This window comes from Anomaloglossus baeobatrachus, chromosome 6 (genome assembly GCF_048569485.1).
Source record: "Anomaloglossus baeobatrachus isolate aAnoBae1 chromosome 6, aAnoBae1.hap1, whole genome shotgun sequence".
Taxonomy (NCBI): domain Eukaryota; kingdom Metazoa; phylum Chordata; class Amphibia; order Anura; family Aromobatidae; genus Anomaloglossus; species Anomaloglossus baeobatrachus.
In genome coordinates, this window is record NC_134358.1 from 265,578,843 (window position 1) to 265,599,914 (window position 21,072).

Sequence of the window (21,072 nt, forward strand, 5' to 3'; positions counted from 1 at the left end):
TTATTTAGATTTTACTCGGCATGCAAAGCAATTTCACACAGTTTTTATCAAACAACACTAGATTGCACTGAAAGCAAGCTCAGTGCTTTTTATTGTAGTTGAAGGTAGCATTTGGGAAAGGAAAGCATGGGAGGTTGGAAGCATAATAAGTGAGGAGAAACTGGAGCGTGGACCTGCCTTTTTTTTTTTTTTTTTTTTGCGCTTGAACTATAAAAATTATTTGGGAACTGCAACAACCCTTAAAGGGATTGTCCACTACTTGGACAACCCCTTCTGAAATACTTAAAGCACCACTCCAGTGTTTTGGTTTTTTTTTTATGGGGGAGGCTCTCATAGACTTGCATTGAAGAGTGACCTCCGATGCGATCCATGAAACACTGGAGCAGCTGGCAGGTCACAAACTGCTGGAGACCAAAAGGAGCAGAGGTAAAAGAAGATGAAGAAGCCAGAGGGTATAAGACCAGAGGCAGGGAATTTAGGTTTAGAAGGGATGATGTGAGGTCAAACTAAATCTCTATCTAGTGCCATATTCTAAGCAATTTTCTCATATACTTGTTTTAAATAATCCCTACCATTCCCTAATTACACTATTTAACTGCTATTTTATTTTTGTTTCCTAATTTCTGTCTGATGATGTTTTGTTTGATAATCCCAGTGCATGCTGGGATATTCAAACAAAGCATCATCAGAGCAGGGGACCGAGGCTACTTTCACTGTTGCAGCCATTGCCATCTCTCTGAAACAAAGTGTGATCTGTGATGCTCGTTTCAGGTTCTAGGCTAGTCCCTTCTATATCCCTTCCTGCGAGCAGTGCATTATTCTACTGAAATCTGCAATACTTTTTATATGGGGTTTCCGGAATATAACCAAGCAATAAACCATTTGTGTGCTATTAGCAGAACAAAAAGTCATGGGTGTCTTCAGGAGTATCTGGTGTTCTTCACTGCATTACGTGACACTTTGCTGTCCAGGAGGCTGTATCTGGTTCTGTAGTCCAGCCAAATTCAAGTGAAGGGACTTTGCTGCAATACCTGATACAGCCACAAAAATGATATCAGCGAAGGGCCTGAACAACAACAGCAGCATTTACCCCAGGTAAAAAGATTCTACATTTTTAGCAAGTAACAGTTCCCTTTTAATTGGTTAAAAATCATTAAAACAACTAGTTTGCTTGTGTATAGTGTGAAAAAACGTGTTATAGCAGGGCTATAAATGGAAGCTGTCATTAGAAAATGACCTGTAGTTTAAGATTTTAGTGTTATACGTTCAGTAGTTTTTTGGCACTGTTGCTTATTTTCTCCATATCACACTATTTATTCAAAGGAATCTTTCAGGATTTTTGCTATGTAATCTTAGAGCAGCATAATGTAGGGCAGAGACCCTGATTTCAGTGATGTTTCACTTACTGGGCTGCTTGCTGCAGTTTTGATTACATCATTTTGTTCTTTGCTACAGATCTATGAATGCAGAGCTCTGTGTAACTCCACCCACACCACTGTTTGCCAACTTTTTGTGTACACTGTAAATCGTCAGAAACCTGCTAATCAGTGTGGTGGGAGGGACAGGGTTGCACATAGCAGGAAGACAAGATTGCACAATATGCATAGTCCTCTGGTGATATTCTACTGCTGATTAATCACCAATATTTAAACTACCACAAAGCAGCCTAGTAAGTGATACATCACTGCAACCAGGGTCTGTGTCTCATCATGCTACTTTTAAGGCCACTTTACATGCAGCAACATCGCTATCGATGTCACTGCCGATCGCACCCATCCCCGTCGTTTGTGCGTCACGGGCAAATTTCTGCCCGTGGCGCACAATATCCCTATTACCCGTCACACGTACTTACCTTCCCAGCGACGTCGCTGTGGCCGGCGAACCACCTCTTTCCTAAGGGGGCGGTTCGTGCGGCGTTACAGCGACTTCACACGGCAGGCGTCCAATAGAAGTGGAGGGGTGGAGAACAGCCGCATGAAAGACACGCCCACCTCATTGCCGGAGGACACAGGTACGGTGCTGTTCGTCGTTCCTGGGGTGTCAAACGTAGCGATGTTGCCTCAGGAACAACGAACAACCTGCGTCCAGAACGAGCAACGATATTTTGAAAATGAACGATGTGTCTATGATAAACGATTAGGTAAGTAATTTTGATCGTTAGCGGTTGCTCGTATGTTGCACACGCAACAACGTTGCTAACGAGGCCGGATGTGCGTCACGAATTCCGTGACCCCAACGACGTCTCGTTAGCGATGATGTTGCGTGTAAACCGGCCTTTAGACTAAATGGCAAAAAGTTGCTGTGCTGACCTTTAAAAATCTAAATTAGTAATGCTGCAATTTTCATATTTGCCACTGGGGCTTTTTTACATTCATACTTCCTGTCCTTTTACGAAGATTTTTCAGCAGGTTCCTTATTAACAAAGGCTAAATTAAAGTGCTAGTTAAAGGTTTTGGCTAGCTCATATGAGAGCAGCATGATGTAGGCAAAGAGTTTCTGAATCTAATGATGTATCACTTTGATTACTGGCTGCAGCCATTTTAACACAGTGATTTTATTTTTTGTATGTAGCAGAGATCTGGCCCACCTCAGGCTTTCAGTGTACATTTCCATAGACAGACCCTGCTAATCACAGAGGGGGGAGAAGTCTGTACAGCTCAAGTGCTCCTCCAAACCACTAATGATAAAGCTAAGTGGCTTAAACTAACATTGCAGGTAAACAAAAGCAGACTATGAGATAAGAGACAACTGGCTGTAAACTGCATGTTAACTCTTATAGCATGCTGGCTTCAGATTACATAGCAAAAACCTCCTTGTCTGCGATTCCCCCTTCTCTATGTGTTAGTAATGGAACTACTTGTGCACGCTATTCGCGAGGAGCTGGACATTCGGGATATCAAGGTGACGGGTGTAGAATACAAATGTTCAGCTTTTGCTGACTATCTTTTGGTATATATTACTAGCCCGCTCACCTCTCTGCCGCCTCTGATGTCCAATATCCGGCGGTTCTGGGATTGGTCCATTTTGAAACTTAACTTCGATTAGTCTGAGGCTCTTGGTGTAGCCCTTCCCCATCAAGTATTTAAGTTATTGCATTTTGAATTGCCTTTCAATTGGCCCCCCTGTAAAGCCATAGGTTATGTGGGAACTCTTATCCCGTCTGACCTTTTGAGATTGTTCCCTCTCAATTTTCACCCCTGGCTTGCTAAGCTCGAGGAGGGTTTGGCAGCCTGGGATAGGACAGAATTTTCCTGGTTTGTTAGAATAAGTATTCTCAAGATGACAGTTCTTCCCAGGCTGTTATACCTCCTACAGCCCATTCCGTTATATATTCCTGCCCCCTTTTGGACTAAAATGCAGCGCTCTTTCAGAGGCTTTGTGTGGTCTTCTAAAAGGCCCAGACTTCGTTACGATGAACTTACTCGGCCCAAACTGGCTGGCGAAGCTGGATTGCCTGATTGTAAACGTTATTTTTAGATTGCACACGCAAGATTCCTTGATTTAATCCACTGTCATGCCTCCAAGTTATGGGTTTGGTTAGCTCAAGATACATGTCCTTTATCAGTGGTCACGACTCCCTGGACCAGGCCCTCCCTTACTCGTGAAAATGTTCCCATGTCCTTTACCATCAAGCAAACCTTGAAAATGATCCACACTCCGTTGGTCAGAGGAGTTCTGGTGGATCCTAACGGGCCTTTGCAGCCATTGGTTGACGTCCCACGTTTTCCTCCTGCTATCTCCACACATTCTTTCTAGCATAGCCCAAGAAGATCCCCTCTCCGCATGCACCATGTTGCTCCTAAGGGCAAGGCAGGCTACAGGTTTTCCTGGGCCTCGGGCGAACGAGTCTCAGTGGGCCCCATCCTCATGTAGACACATACATACATAGATGCGTACACATACAGGCATACGTATATATACATATTTAAGGACAAATTCACAAAAAATACATAGAAACAGACATAAATCCATACACATTCACATACAGTGACATACATAGATAAACACGTACCTGTACACACAGACAAATTAGAGATATTATTAATATGGGGAAGCCAGCAGCAGCCTCACTCTCCTCCTTGCTTATCTCCCGTTCAGCTCCTCCTGGGCATATGGCTGTGCCACGCTGATTGGTGGACGTCACTAACAGACATGGCCGCACACAGTGCACACTGACACTGCTGTATATACATCACAGGAGGGGCTGGGGGCTACAGTATATAAATGACAAGAGGGGCTGGGGGCATAGACATTACTGGGGCATACAGGTTACTGAAGTGTATACATATTACTGGGGGGCATAGATGTTACTGGGTAGCATTCAATTCTGGTGGGCATACACATTACTGGGGTGGGTGGCATAGAGCTCTGTGGGCTCGCACATACGGCTCTGGGGTGGCAGCGCATACAGCTCTGTGGGGCCGCACATACAGCTCTGGGGTGGCAGCGCATACGCCTCTGGGTGGCAGTGAATACAACTCTGTGGGGCTGAAAATATAGCTTTAGGGTGACAACACATACGCCTCTTGGGTGGCAGCGCATACGCCTCTTGGGTGGCAGCGCATACGCTTCTGGGGTGGCAGCGCATACGCTTCTGGGGTGGCAGCGCATACGCTTCTGGGGTGGCAGCGCATACGCCTCTGGGGTGGCAGCGCATACGCCTCTGGGGTGGCAACGCATACGCCTCTGGGGTTGCAGCGCATACGGCTCTGGGGTGGCAGCGTATGCGGCTCTGTGGGGCTGCACATACGATTCTAGGGCCGCACATACGGCTCTGGGGTGGCAGCGCATACACCTCTGGGGTGGCAGCGCATACACCTCTGGGGTGGCAGCGCATACACCTCTGGGGTGGCAGCGCATACACCTCTGGGGTGGCAGCGCATACACCTCTGGGGTGGCAGCGCATACACCTCTGGGGTGGCAACACACAGCACATTCGACTCTATAGAGCCGTACATACAGCTCTGGGGTGGCAGCGCATACGGCTCTCGGGTGGCAGCACATACAGCTCTGGGTGACCGATACAGCTCAAGGGGGTGGTACCTACTGCTCTAAGAGGGCCCATACAGCTCAGGAGGGGGGCCCCATACAGATCAGGGCAGTGGAACATACAACTCAGGTTGAGGGGGTCCCATACAGTTCGGGGAGGTGGAACATACAGCTCAGGTGGAGGGAATGCCATACAAATTGGGAGGGGGGGTGGAGCATACAGCTCAGGAGGGGGACCCATACAGATCGGGGGAGGGGTTGAACATACAGCTTAGGTGAAGGGGGGCATACAGTGCGGAAGGACATACGCTGTGCTCAGTTGTTGGGGTACACTAGTTGGAGCTGTGCTGCGGCTCCTCTTCATCTGTGGGATTGGAGCACACCGCACAGTAGCGCCACCCACAGATGAACCTTATTGCAGGAGGAGCACGGCGCATTCAGCAGTGAATGCTGTGTGCCAGTGTGGATTAAAGGACTGGCAACCGCACTATCCAGGATCCAAGTTAGTGCAGCTGCCAGCCCAAGCACTGTAGTCCCCAGAACTCGGCCTGGGGACTGCAGATGGCGAGTGGACCCACCCAGCGGTCCAGGGCCCTGGCATTTGCCCAAGTGTGCCTGGTGCTGATGCTGTCTCTGCCTTCTTCCTCCCTTCTTCCTCTATAGTCTATCATAGTAAGTCGTCCTGCTTTGACTCGGCACGTCTTTGAATACTTGCAGCATTTCTTCCATAGACTTACTGATAAATCTGCCTTTGGGTGCCGCCTCACAGGATTCAAAGAACTTTGAATCACCTCCTAAAGGCCGCCCCACGCTATCTCAATCCTTTATGCCATGCTGACTGTGGAAGGGCTGAGATCACCCCCTTCCTTTTGCAGGGCCTGGGAACTCTAACTCAATATCACATTTACACAAGAGCAGTGTCCCAGTGTCACTCTCATTTCATCAGTCCATAAAACATTTGAAAAATCAGTCTTAAGATATTTCTTGGCCCAGTCTTGACGTTTTATCTTATGTTTCTTGTTCAAAGATGGTGGTTTTTCATCCTTCCTTACCTTGGCCATGTCCCTGAGTATGGCACACCTTGTGCTTTTTGTTACTCCAGTAACGTTGCAGCTCTGAAATATGACCAAACTGGTGGCAAATGGCATCTTTGCAGCTTCACGCTTGATTTACCTCAATTTATGGGCAGTTATTTTGCGCCTTTTTTGCCCAACACGCTTCTTGTGACCCTGTTGGCTATTTGCCATGAAACATTTGATTGTTCGGTGATCACGCTTCAAAAGTTTGGCAATTTCAAGACTGCTGCATCCCTCTGCAAGATACCTCTCAATTTTGGACTTTTCAGAGCCCGTCAAATCTCTCTTCTGACCCATTTTTCCAAAGGAAAGGAAGTTGTCTAATAATTAAGCACACCTTATATAGAGTGTTGATGTCATTACACCACACCCCTCCTCATTACAGAGATGCTCATCACCTGATTTACTTAATTGGTAGTTGGTCTCAAGCCTATACAGCTTGGAGTAGGACAACATGTATAAAAAGTATCATGTGATCAAAATACTCATTTGCCTAATAATTCTGCACACAGTGTATACATGTGAATTTTCTAAAAGAACTGGAAGGAGTCTAAAAATGCACCAGTGGCCACTGTGAACCTTGCAAGATTTTTATTTTTAATAAAGATTGTTCTATGGGGAAAAAAATTGTCAACATTTTTTAAAAATTACAATAAAGCACCAGTCCAGCGTTTTGTGTTTTCTGCTGCTGTCTTCACCTTTTATTGGTACCACCAATTTCTGACTGTCAAAAAGTCAAAAACTAACAGTCACAGGTGCTCAATGTAAGTGTAACGCCTGCCTGGATCCACAGACTCAGATGGGCTGTAAAGGGGAGGCTAGAGGGAAGCCACTCACCAAGTAGGATCCCCAGAACCCTGAAACCCTTTAACCCCTATACAGGGATTTGGAATTACACAGGACCCTGGAGATCACTACCTGTGGAAGGCTGCAGTCCGATGAGAGTAGCAGTCAGGCAGGGTCAAACCAGGAATTGCGGAACAGGGACAGAATCGGCAGGCAGTGACGTAGTCAGCAAACGTAGCAGAGGTCAGATCCGGGTCGGGCAGCAAGGTACAAAAACAGTAGGCAGGTGGGTAGTCAAAAACACGCAGAAGTCAACACAGGAATCGCCAACAGAATAGGACGTAACAGGAGCCAGGAAAATCAGAACTATATCTGACAGTGATCATGTGACAGGAGGGGAAATAAGAAGGGTGTGGTGTCTTCCCATTGGCTGTAGCTGAACGCTGGCAACTTCAGCTGGAAGACACATGCCACCCACAGTCAGCCAGCAGTACTGCAGATCCCAAGCTAACCCAGCCCAGTGGATGATCGGAGCCTGCGCCCACTGGTGCCGCTGGCATCGACTTCTCTCCCATCACCAGCACCATCCACGGCAGGAACACGGTGTCGCCTGGCGATTGGAGCAGAAGTCGCTGGAGCAGACTCCGGCGGTGACGTAACAGTAAGTCTATGAGAGCCAAAACAGGGCTCATCATAGACTTAGTGAGTTGTGTCTTCCATGTCGCTCCAACAAACACTGGAGCGATTCGGCAGGTCACAACCTTCTGAAGACAGACCGGAGTGGCGGTGATAGAAGGTGAAGAAGGCGGCAAGTAAGTATGAGAGTAAGTGCATGGAAATTAGATTGCGTGCACCACTCCAGTAGTAAAATAAAACAAAAAAATCCAATCATGCTTTAATACAAAAATATTATTTGAGCTAGCTCATTTTATGATAACCACATTCCCTTGAAAGGCTATGCATGAAAAATAAACTCATTCGAACTAAAACTAACATCTAAAGAATGTGATTTTTTTTTTTTTAAATCTATTGAGCCTCTGTACATATTTTAGGCTGCAGATCGTACAGATCTGCTCGTATTGCAATGATGGGCAGGGTTTTCTAATTAGATTTACCAGTAATATTGTGGAGCTAGTATCAGCCATGTAATATATATTTATTGCATCCGCTCCATGCTGTCAATGTGCTGGCTGTCCCCGTATACCGTGGCCACCATCAGGCCCGCCACCGTGCAGTCTAGTCTTCTATACTGACAAGACCAGAGAGACGTAGAGCAAACGCTTCACTGGGGACGCAGTGCTGAGGGCCCATAAACCCAGCCAGGCTGATAAAGCCTATTGTTCTTGGCTGTACATGTCGGAGTCTCCATAAAGTGAAGCGTTCAGACATGTAATATTCACTTTGACGCTCTTCCTTCCATAACTTGGTATAAACTTACACATTCTGCAAATCAACGTCCAAAAACCTCTTTGCTCTTCAAGAAATATCACCGTGGGTTGTATTAGCAACAGGAGAGCTCTTAATAATGAGTTACCACACATCTTCTCCTCCATGAATTACTCTAAAAGGAGAAATCTAACATTTACTTGTGTGATTGGGATGTGAGGCTAGAAGATTAGTGGCGTGGTGGAGACGGAAAGTGTTGAAGAGACATTGGCTGGAATGAGGAGAAGGATATAAAATATTCAGATTAACTTTGGATAGTACTCCATGGATTTGGAAATTAATGGTCCCTCTATTTAACGGGACATTAAAGACGATATATTGAATCGCTACTGACTTTCTTCCTTAATGGTATTCTTATTATTGCTGTTAATACAGGATTTTACTTCAGTTTCTCCATGCACTGCAATGTAGGGGTAGCCTTGTTCTGCATTCACCAGTGCTCATGAATATTGACATTCTGGGGGGTACAGAAGACTTGCAAATTTCTTCACTAGGGGACCCATCATGTAAAGGCAAGATATTTCACAAGGAAACCGAGGGATATACTGTATATACTTTACATGTAATAGTAAACAGTATAATGTCTGTGGGGCTGGAGAAGGGGGCGATTTCCAGTCCTGATCCTCTAATTGTCAACCCAGGGCATTGGAGAGAACTTTTAGGGCTGGCGAGCAGAGGGGGATATATAATGTTGAAGATGTATATGTTAGGTGGGCTTCACATCATGTTTTTGCCATATGGTTTTGCCAAATGTCTGGATACTGTTTTAAAAGGTTTTTTAATGGGTACAATTGCAAAGTGTTTGTAAAATTAAGCAACTGTGTGATAAAATAAGTTTTACTACTTCTTAAGAATGGAGAGATTTCTAGTTTTTAGAATTTTCTGCTCAGTGGCTTGCTTACTGGCCACCACAGCAACAATGGCTGGTCTCTTATGTAAGTAGCGCAGTGCTTACAAGCTATAGAGCTCGTAAGTGCTGCTCTAAAACTGGATGGATCCAGTGCTCTTCTCCAATGTTCCTGAGGCAAAGCTGCTTCTACTTGCAGCATCGGGAGAGCCACAGTTCATAAGAGCATCTTAAGTTCTCAAGAAAGCTGGTTCCCCCACACTTTTTCACTCTAAACTTGCTGCTGATCGCCTGATGAGCAAGCAAAATGATCTTTCCGGCAGCAGAGGAGATCATCATTCTCGAAAAAAAGAAAAGATTTGTGCTGCCGAGAACAACGGCGGCCTGTGTGCACTTAATGGACAAGTACAGAGCTTTCAGGACGTATTGGTTATCAGTTTACTAGCATAAACTTTTGCCCATCAGTGATCGATTACTTGCTGCCAGTCGCTCTGTGTAAATAAACCCTTAGCTGTCTTGTCTTAAAAGGAATCTGTCACCAGGTTTTTGTCACCTAATCTGAGAGCAACCTAATGTAGAGACAGAGACCCCGTTTACAGCCATGTGTCATTTACTGGGCTGCTCAGTGTAGTTTTGGGAAAATCTTTTTTTAATCAGCAGGAGATTATCATTAGAGGATTGGCCTGCTGCTACGTAGTCCAGCATATTCATAAGCCTGTAAGCTTGCGAGCAGTGCCCTCTTTCCGCCTGTAACTGTTGAAATATGTGTTACTTTGTTTTGTTTTTATTGTCCATACATGCCCTGCTTAACCCCATAACGACGGCCGTACGACTTAAAGTGGCGGAAAAACAGGGTACTTATTCTGTTCCGCCGCTTTAAAGCGTCGGTCCGAAAAAAGCCTGTAGCGTCCCCCAGCGACCGAAAGTCTCGGGGGTTTCAGCTACCGGGGGTAGCTGAGACCCCCCAGATTATGAATCGGGGTGTTTTTTTGGACCCCGATAATGTGATCGCCGGTATACACCGCATACCGACAAACACACAAAAAAAAAAGAAATGGCTGGTAAAACGGATTTCTTTTTCATCTGACGTGATCAAACATGTCATATGAGAAAGAAATATAAACCCCTAGTGCCCCCAAGGCCCCGGTACCGGAGTGTCCCCCCCCACCCCTACCCCCCCTCCAGAACATTCAAAATGGCGCCGAAGCGCACCGAAAACTGCCGCCGCCGGCTCTGCATTCATTTCCCTCCGATCTGAAATGATCAAACATTTCAGATCGGAGGGAAATGTCCTCCCCCTGCCCTGAGCCCTCCTCCGGTTCTCCAGAGCAATCCCCCCTCCCCTCCGGAGCATGCAAAATGGCGGCGCACATTAGCGCGGGGTCGCATTCATCCTGCTCTCATTTCTGTTGCATGTGGCACGTCACATGCGACAGAAAAGTCGTCCCCAGGCCCTGCCAGGTCTCCCGCCGTCACCCCGCGTCAGCCCCCGGTCTTCCCCGGTACCTGGCTGCTGCTCCGGTCCCCGCGATCACTCCGCCTCCTTCTGGAAAGCTGGCGGCGCATGTGCAGACAGCGACTGTCAGCTGGCTCCTTGCAAGCAGGGACGCTGACCTCGCTGCTGCTCATGCTGCTGTACTGTGGACCAGGGGAGCGTGAGTGCAGTTATCTGCAGCCACACCCCTCACATGGAGGGTCTGCTGTTCTAGAAAATGGGGGGTACGTTCTCTGATCATATTCTGGAATGAGGTTACTGCAGGTCACTCTGCCCTAGGTTGGACCGGTGCAGTGTTAGTGCAGTATTCTCAGATTACTGTACCCACACTGCTCATGGAGAGCTTGCTCTTCCAGAAAATGGGGGATACGTTCCCTGAGCATGCCCCCCATATTCTAAAAGGTCCAGAGTCGGCGTGGGACCTCCAAAATGGATTACAGCGACCGGAATTTGTTTATTTTCAATAAATTGGTGAAAGAGGGAATGTGTTGGGGAGAATTTTTTCAAATAAAATTTTTTTTTTGTCTTTATTTTTTTCTATTACTGACTGAGTTGGTGATGTCGGGTATCTGTTTGGATGCCGTGACATCACTAACCCCAGGGCTTGATGCCAGGTGACATTACAGCTGGTATCAATCCCGTATATTACCCCGTTTGCCACCGCACCAGGGCACGGGATGAGCTGGGGCGAAGCGCCACTTCTGGGGCGGCTGCAGCCTCCTATTTTTAGGCTGGGAAAGGCCAAATAACCATGGCCCTTCCCACCCTGATAATATCAGACCACAGCTGTCTGCTTTACCTTGGCTGGTAATCCAATTTGAGGGGGACCAGACTTTTTTTTTTTTTAAATATTATTTCTAAATAATTATAAAAAACAGACTGAGGTGACCTCCAAATTGGATCACCAGCCAAGGTGAAGCTGCCAGCTGTGGTCTACAGGCTGCAACCGTCTGCTTTACCCTAGCTTGCTATCAAAAATGGGGGGGACCCCACGTCGTTTTTTTTTTTTTAATTATTTATATTGGGGCTAAATACAAGGCACAACACAATGAAAGTCACTAACGGGCACCAGCTTAGAATATGCAGGGGGTGGGACATTATATATGTGTTAGACATCTATCCATCCATCCATCCTAGCTCTTTAGGCTATGTGCCCACAATCAGGATTTGCAGCATTTTGGAGGCAGAGTGTTTTCCCTGCGTCCATAACGCTGCGTTGTGCAGTACAAGCACAGAGGAAGGACTTTTAGAAATCTCCTGCCCATATCACGTCTTTTCTCTGCAGCATAAACTGACCTGTGGCGCGGCTTCGTGAGCAACAGGATGTCAATTTATGATGCAGAGACTAAAGTGTTCTTCGGAGGGAGAATAAAGTCCGCAGCAGCCCGAACCCGGATTGTATGCACAGGCAGCTGCGTTCTCCCGTGGACAGCACATACATCTCCGCAGGAGGGCTAGCACTGCATCCTAGACACAGTGTCGTCGGATTGTGGGCAGGTAGCCTAAAAGTGAGAAATTTGTTACTACAGCAACATTTTTTGTGAAGTACCTGTAGATTCAAAATTCTCACGATACCCCTGAATAAAGTGCTTGAAGGGTCTAGTTTCCAAAATGGGGTCACTTATGGGGGTTTCTGCTGTATATGTGCCCTAGGGGCTCTGCAAATGCGACATGGTGCCTACAATTTATTTCAACTCTTACAAAATTCAAATCATGCTCCTTTCGTTCTGAGCTTTACTGTTTGTACAAACAAAGGGGGGTTTTTTGCCACATATGGGGTATCACTGCGTTCATAACAAATTGCATAACAAACTGTGTGGTCTATTTCTTGGTATTTCCTCTTGAAAAAAGGAGGAATTTGGTGCTAAAGTAACATTTTTCTGAAAAAAATTAAACTTTTCAATATTTTTCACCCTCAGGTTATCAAATTGTATGAACTACCTGTGGGATCAAAATGCACACTATACCCCTAGATTAAATTCTTGAGAGGTCTAGTTTCCAGAATGGGGTTACTTGTGGGGGAGCTCCATTGTTTAGGTACCTCATGGGGTCTCCAAACGCAACATGGCGTTCACTAATGATTCCTACCAAATGTGAAGTCAAATAGCGCTCCTTTCCTTCCGAGCCCTGAGGTGCACCCAAACAGTTGATTTCCACCACATATGAGATATCGGTGTACTCAGGAGAAATTGCACACTACATTTTATGGTGCATTGTTTTCCTGTTACTTCTGTGAAAAAAAGCTACCTGGTTGAAGTAACAATTTTTGTGGTAACTTTTGATTTTTTTTTATTTTCATGGCTCAATGTTATAAAATTCTGTGAAGCACCCAGGGGATCAGGGTACTCACCAAACATCTAGATAAATTCCTTGAGGGGTCTATTTTTCAAAATAAGGCCACATGTTGGGGAGCTTCACTGTTTAGGTACCTCAGGGGCTCTCTAAACGCAACATGGCGTCCGCTATTGATTCCAGCCAATTTTGCAGTCAAATGGCACTCCTTCCCTTCTGAGCCTTGCCGTGCGCCCAAACAGTTGATTTCCACCACATATAAGGTATTGCCAAACTCCGGAGAAATTGCACAATAAATTTCATGGTTATTTTTTGGAATTACCTCTTGAAAAAGTGAGAAAATTGATGCTAAAACAACATTTTTGAGAAAAAAAAATGAAAATTTTCAATATGACAATGTAATGTTATCAAAATCTGTGAAGTACCTGTGGGTCCAAAATGCTCACTATACCCCTAGATAGAAGCCTCGAGAGGTCCAGTTTCCAAAAAGGCATCACTTGTGAGGGGTTTCTGCTGTTTAGGTACCTTAGTGGACCTGTAAATGCAACATGGTGCCCGCAATCTGTTTCAGCCAAATTTGCTTTCCAAAATTCAAATATTGTTCCTTCTATTCTGAGCCCTCCCATTTGTCAAAATAGAGGTTTCTGACCACATGTGGGGTATCGGCGTGTTCATAAGAAAGTGGGTAACAAGTTTTAGGGCCCATTTTGTTGTGTTATTTCTTCTAAATGTGAATAAATTTGGAGTAGGGCAACATTTTTAGGTAAAATTTTATTTTTTGCATTCCACATTGCTTTAGTTCTTGTGATGCACTTGAAGGGTTAATAAACTTCTCGGATGTGGTTTTGAGTAGTTTGGGGGGTGCAGTTTTTAGAATGGTGTCACTTTTGGGTATTTTCTGTCATCTAGGCCTAATGAAGTCACTTCAAATGTGATGTGGTCCCTAAAACAATGGTTTTGTAAATTTTGATGTAAAAATGAGAAATTGCTCATAAACTTTGAACTCTTCTAACTTCCTAACAAAAAACATTTTGTTTCCAAAATTGTGCTTATGTAAAGTAGACATGTTGGAAATGTTATTTATTAACTATTTTGTGTCACAGAAATCTCTGGTTTAACGGTATAAAAATTCAAAAGTTAAAAATTGCAATTTTTTCAAAATTTTTGCCAAAATTCATTTTTTTTTTCTAAAGAAACGCAAAAATATTGCCAAAATTTTGTACTAACATGAAGTCCAATATGTCACGAAAAAACATTCTCAGAATCACCGGGATCCGTTGAAGCGTTCCAGAGTTATAACCTCATGAAGTGACACTGGTCAGAATTGCAAAATTTGGTCTGGTAATTAAGGTGAAAATTAGCTCCGTCACTAAGGGGTTAGTTGTAAAGTGCTGTGGAATATGTTGGCGCTATATCAATAAAATTTATTATTATAACCGCTGTATGACCCCCACCCACAGCACTGATTGGCAGCTTTCTGTATACACCGTGTATGGGCAGAAAGCTGCCAATCAGTGGTGTGGGTGTGTGGGATGGGTTATAGAGCTCCACATGCAAATAACTGCTAGAGCTGCGGCAGAGAAACCAGTGATTTTATCAAAACTACAGCAAGCAGCCCACTGACACATCGCTGGAATCGGAGTCTCTTCCCCTAAATTATGCTGCTTTTAGATGAGGTACCAAAAAACTGGTGAGAGATTCCCTTTAACTGTTATTCATTTTGGATCACACAGTCCACTGGGAAGTGTGAGGCTAGGGAAAGGGGCAGTCCTGAAAATCAATCCAGAAACAACCCTATTAGGATAGGACAGAAAAAAAAAATGTTTCTGAAAAGCTGATGTTAATATGTGATATTTTATCTCATATACCCCTCGTCCTTTGACGCCCTTCCTCTTCGTCCGCTCCCAGCTTGGAGCGCCATTGCCGCATGTGTAGTGTTAACCGGTGAGACGCCGTGCTGGTCATTATTATTTCTTCTGAGCTGTCCCCTCTACATCGTGTCTGTAATAACGGTCTTCATCTGAGCAGTGTCAGGACGCTGCAGTATGCGGACCAGAAAAGCAATGTTTTATTCAGCTGCATGAAATTCAATAGGAAATGCTGATGTGCCGAAATGCGGTGCTGGATCAGATGAATTCCTCAGATGTGCCTGGGTAACCGTTCTAAAAGAGCGGCTAATTTCACTTCAATCGCCGCATTCAGGTGTGATTAACGTCAAGCCTAATACTGGATCAGTCAGTCCCCTTCTGCACTTGTAAAGCCGCTATGTGGCCAAAGCGCTCTATCTGTGTGTATATATTAAATAGCTCACCTCCCTTGATCATTTTGACCAGGTCATAAAAATTCTGACTGTCAGGGCCCTCTAAGACGTGATATGATAACAGCCATGCCACCTGTCCAGGGCTCCCGGATTTCTATTCTCCGGAGTTCTCGATCTGTCACTGCCTGCCTGGCTTTACTGTTGTTCTCTCCATCATTATGCATTGTCTACTTGCTTGCTGCTTCTAATTTTATTTCATGGGATAAGTAAAGCTAGCATCGCCTGTTTAAAAAAAATCCAATTTTTTATTAAGTGCGAATGCAACCGCAAACTGGTATGTATCTTTTTATGTATACACGTTTCAAGGGCCTGAACCCTCCAAAAGTAATCTAACATGTCCTCTCAGTCACCGGCTATCGTAATTGACTGCCATTCTGCAGATGCTATTGTTATTCTGCTGGGGATTTTTTTTTCGTTATATCTAATGGTTTAATACATGTTATTTTCTTTCTTTTTCGTGTGTTTTTTTTTTTAGCATGCCATGATGCTCCCAGTGCTGACTCATCACATTCGCTACCATAAATGCCTCATGCATTTAGATAGACTAATTGGATATGTGTTTAAGGAGCGCTGTTTGTTGCAGGTGAGTCAATACATTATCTCATGTGCGTATATACGAGGAATGTTTTATATTTTGAGATAACAAATTGTTTGAGCTAGTGTAACGTATTTCTTACCTAACTATATCTCACACTAGTCTTTTTTATATTTTTGTACAGGAAAGGCACAATAAAACCTTAAAGGGAACTTGTCATCTGATTTATGCTGGCCAAACCACAGGTCAGCGTATGACCCCTTGTTTGCGGCCTTTCAGGGAAAAAAACTGTTAGAAGATCTTTCAAAACTAGTCCAGAGTCACCCTTTAAAGCTTCTCCAGTGCTGCTAGGGGTGGCCAACAGGCTTTTTTTTGTTTTTACACACCAGTTACAAACCAGAAAATCGCCTGCAGCAGGGTTGAGAGAAGCCGGTATGGGACGGTGCAAGGAAAAGCCAGCATGGGACGGCACAGGGAGAAGCCGGCATGGGACGGCGCAGGGAGAAGCCGGCATGGGATGGCACAGGGAGGGGGCGGCATGGGATGGCGCAGGGAGAAGCCTGCATGGGATTGCGCAGGGAGAAGCCTGCATGGGATGGTGCACGGAGAAGCCGGCATGGGACGGTGCAGAGAGAAGCTGGCATGGGATGGTGCAGGGAGAGGCCGGCATGGGGCGGTGCAGGGAGAGGCCGGCATGGGGCTTTGCAGGGAGAAGCAGGCATGGGGCGGCTCAGGGAGGGGCCGGCATGGGGAGGCGCAGGGAGGGGCCGGCAAGGGGTGGTACAGGGAGGGGCCGGTATGAGACAGTGCAGGGTGGGGCCGGCATGGGACGGCACAGGGAGAGGCTGGCATGGGACGGCAGAGGGAGGGGCTAGCATGTTGCAGTGCAGGGAGAGGCCGGCATGAGACAGCTCAGGGAGAGGCTGGCATGGGGCGGTGCAGAGAGAAGCTGGCATGGGATGGTGCAGGGAGAGGCCGGCATGGGGCGGTGCAGGGAGAGGCCGGCATGGGGCTTTGCAGGGAGAAGCAGGCATGGGGCGGCTCAGGGAGGGGCCGGCATGGGGAGGCGCAGGGAGGGGCCGGCTAGTGTAACGTATTTCTTACCTAACTATATCTCACACTAGTCTTTTTTATATTTTTGTACAGGAAAGGCACAATAAAACCTTAAAGGGAACTTGTCATCTGATTTATGCTGGCCAAACCACAGGTCAGCGTATGACCCCTTGTTTGCGGCCTTTCAGGGAAAAAAACTGTTAGAAGATCTTTCAAAACTAGTCCAGAGTCACCCTTTAAAGCTTCTCCAGTGCTGCTAGGGGTGGCCAACAGGCTTTTTTTTGTTTTTACACACCAGTTACAAACCAGAAAATCGCCTGCAGCAGGGTTGAGAGAAGCCGGTATGGGACGGTGCAAGGAAAAGCCAGCATGGGACGGCACAGGGAGAAGCCGGCATGGGACGGCGCAGGGAGAAGCCGGCATGGGATGGCACAGGGAGGGGGCGGCATGGGATGGCGCAGGGAGAAGCCTGCATGGGATTGCGCAGGGAGAAGCCTGCATGGGATGGTGCACGGAGAAGCCGGCATGGGACGGTGCAGAGAGAAGCTGGCATGGGATGGTGCAGGGAGAGGCCGGCATGGGGCGGTGCAGGGAGAGGCCGGCATGGGGCTTTGCAGGGAGAAGCAGGCATGGGGCGGCTCAGGGAGGGGCCGGCATGGGGAGGCGCAGGGAGGGGCCGGCAAGGGGGCGGTGCAGGGAGGGGCCGGTATGAGACAGTGCAGGGTGGGGCCGGCACAGGGAGAGGCTGGCATGGGACGGCAGAGGGAGGGGCTAGCATGTTGCAGTGCAGGGAGAGGCCGGCATGAGACAGCTCAGGGAGAGGCTGGCATGGGGCGGTGCAGGGAGAGGCCGTCATGGGGCTTTGCAGGGAGAAGCAGGCATGGGGCGGCTCAGGGAGGAGCCGGCATGGGGAGGCGCAGGGAGGGGCCGGCAAGGGGCGGTGCAGGGAGGGGCCGGTATGAGACAGTGCAGGGTGGGGCCGGCATGGGACGGCACAGGGAGTGGCTGGCATGGGAAGGCAGAGGGAGGGGCTAGCATGTTGCAGTGCAGGGAGAGGCCAGCATGAGACAGCTCAGGGAGAGGCTGGCATGGGACGGCGCAGGGAGAGGACGGCATGAGACAGCTCAGGGAGAGGCTGGCATGGGACGGCGCAGGGAGAAGACAGCATGGGACGGAGCAGGGAGAGGCCGGCATGGGACTGCATTACTGGTCTTGTCTCCAGTTTTTTTAACAGATCTTTGAACTATGTTTTTCTCTGAAAAGTAAGCACTTTTCAAAAGAAAAATACACCTAACTCCAGCGGTTCGGAAAGCATGAATCAAGTGACAGGTTCCCTATAATAGTTTTCCCCACTGCTAAACAAGTTAAACATAATGGGACCAGGGTGGTGGATTAAAAAAAAAATATGTTTATCACGAACCTCCCAGACTGCCTCCACTTCTCTGCAGTCTGTATGTGTGCCCAGGCAGTGTCCTGGCCTCCACTCATTAGCCACTGATTAGGCCCGTTTCACACATCCAGCATTTCACCGGATTCGGCACACTCCAGTACAGTGTAATACAGTACAATGGCATGCTGTCATGTGCCGCGATGCCATTGTACAGTATTAACACTGTACTGGAGTGTGCCGAATCCGGCGAAATGTCGGATGTGTGAAATGGGCCTTAGCTGCAGCCTCCTTATTACCAAATATGAAGCAGTTGTTCAGACGAATTGTGAAGGCTGTAGCCGATAAGTGGAGAACACATAGTAATTTGTATTTCTAAATAGATTCAATTGTTTAGTAATGGAGAACACATTTAAAGCTGGGTCCCATCACTTTAAAACCTTTATTTTCCCAAAAACTGTTTGCCACTTCTGTGTTCATATGCAAACGTTTTTTTTATTTTTATTTTTATTTTAGCCAATAAAGGCTATAAAAATATTTCTTATATATTTTATTGGTTAGTGTTGAAAATGTGCACCAAGTTTCAGTCTGCAGACTTCAAATGGTGTGTTCCTCCCAGTAGATGATGGGCTTGAGGTCTGTGTGTCTCGGGCAATGCTTTTCTAACGATCTATCATGCATTGGCACAATGTCTTTCCTGCAGTGATATTCCTTTCCTTTGCACGCATTGTTTTTTCATCTCCCTCCCTGAGAACATAGATTTTTTCCGATCTACACAGGCTGCTCAGCTGTAGGAATATATGCGGTAGTATTCTTATCACTAGTATGCAGTTATGTGACTTACTACATCTATCAAGTGAAAAGAAAATTAAGAAAAAAAGTTTAAAAAAAAAATGAAATCTAACAGGTGTGTGTGTGTGTGTGTGTGTGTGTGTGTGTGTGTGTGTGTGTGTCAAATGTGGCCAGTGTTTGCTCTTTTATTCCCACCACTCCCCTAATTACTCAGTTTTCTATTCTTATGTCCACCTTGCAGTTTCTGAGATATAAGCTGTTTTATTGAGTACTAATTTTACCAAAGGGGCGTCCTTCATCTAATTCTCTATGGGCATGACTACAAACGTCTCTGCATTATTACCCTAGTAACCAGAAGAAAGAAAGGGTTAATCACGCTGCCGCTCCGGTGGATACGGTTTTACATTTTTTTGCCGGATCCTTTGGATCAGGAAAAAAAAGGATTGTGCCTGAATGCAGAAAACTGATGTGTGAAAGTAGCCTAAGCAACATCTCTAGCAACATTGCTGCTGAGGCACGATTTTTGTGACGTAACAGCGATGTTGATAGCGATGTTGCTGTGTGTGACATCCAGCAATGACCTGGCCCCTGGTGTGAGGTCGCTGGTTATTGCTGAATGTCCTGGACCATTTTTTAGTTGTTGCTGTCCCGCTGTGAAGCGCAGATCGCTGTGTGTGACAGCGAGAGAGCAACAACTGAATGTGCAGTGAGCAGGGAGCCGGCTTCTGCGGACGCTGGTGACCAAGGTAAACATTGGGTAACCAAGAAGCCCTTTACTTGGTTACCCGATATTTACCTTCGTTACCAGCGTCCGCTGCTCTCACGCTGTCAGTGTCGGCTCCCTGCACACGTAGCCGGAGTACACATCGGGTAATTACCCGATGTGTACTCTGGCTAGGAGTGCAGGGAGCCAGCGCTAAGCGGTGTGCTCTCACGCTGCCAGTGCTGGCTCCCTGCACACGTAGCTGGAGTACACATCGGGTAATTAACCCAAGTGAATTTTTACACAGATGTTATTCATGTTAAAAAAAAAATTGCTAAATACACTAGTACATGTTACACAGCAGACTACTTTGGCTCCTGTCTGCTATGCGGATAACCACACAGGGATAGTGTCTTCCACAATTTGCGGAAGTTAGTGACAAATTTTTGTTTTCTTCACACAAATGTCTAACTCCAGCCTAATATTCTGAAAAATACCAAATGTAGTCCTTAGCTGAAAAGTTCTAAAATTTGCTGAATAGTATTTAGACAAATGCAGAAACACTGTACTTGTGGGTAGAGATGAGAGAACCCGAAGTTTGGTGTTCATACCGAACACAAACTTTAAAAAAAAAAAAACAAAACTGAGTTTCGGATGCTTTACATATGAAAACTACTAACGCAAGCATCGCTGTGCTCGGGTACGCTTTGTCCTCGGCCCAGTAAGAGCCACGTGCAGTGTTTGAATGGCTTCCACTCCAGGTAACAGCATGATCAGATGTGGTATGTGCCATGCAAAAATGGAAAAACCCCTCCCATCCTCCCCAGAAGTGTTCCATTTATGGCTGGCTGCATGTGGGCGGGGAGCCGGTCTGCCCATTTAGTGACATTGGGGTTCAGGTCAAGTCCGGGTCCCAAACCAAAATCTAAAGTCCGGCTGAACCCGCCGAATCGAACTTCCACGGGTCCGCTCGTCCCGAGTACTGACTATGTAAGCATAGAATTACAGGCAGACGGGGAATTCCAGAATCTTAGCAATTGCCAGTGGTAGGATTGCTGCCTCGCATATGTGCTTTAACTAGGATAAAATATATGAAATATCAGTATTGCAATATCTTGGGGACAAGACTTTGATTTTCTAGGACTAATCTGTTGACCTGTTTTAGTACATGTAACTTTTAGGCAGATGTAAACTTTTTGGGTACTTTCCTTTGTGTTACCCTTTTGTTAACAGACCTCCTTACCTCTTTGTATGTGTGCCATGATATTGCTGTCATATTTTCCACGTTTCATGATCCGTCATACAGTTTGCCGTTTCTCTTAATGGTAGTCTTACATCATAATCTCACTTT

At 46.3% G+C, this 21,072-nt stretch overlaps 1 protein-coding gene across 2 annotated transcripts in view; it reads left to right on the forward strand.

The window, feature by feature from the left end:
* Positions 1 to 21,072, forward strand: part of DROSHA (drosha ribonuclease III) — a 390,676-nt gene that overhangs the window by 161,497 nt on the left and 208,107 nt on the right. For both annotated transcript variants that reach the window (XM_075314852.1, XM_075314853.1), the window contains exon 17: positions 15,727 to 15,834. In XM_075314852.1, coding sequence (XP_075170967.1) covers positions 15,727 to 15,834 — 108 coding nt within the window. The remainder of the gene's footprint in view (positions 1 to 15,726; positions 15,835 to 21,072) is intronic.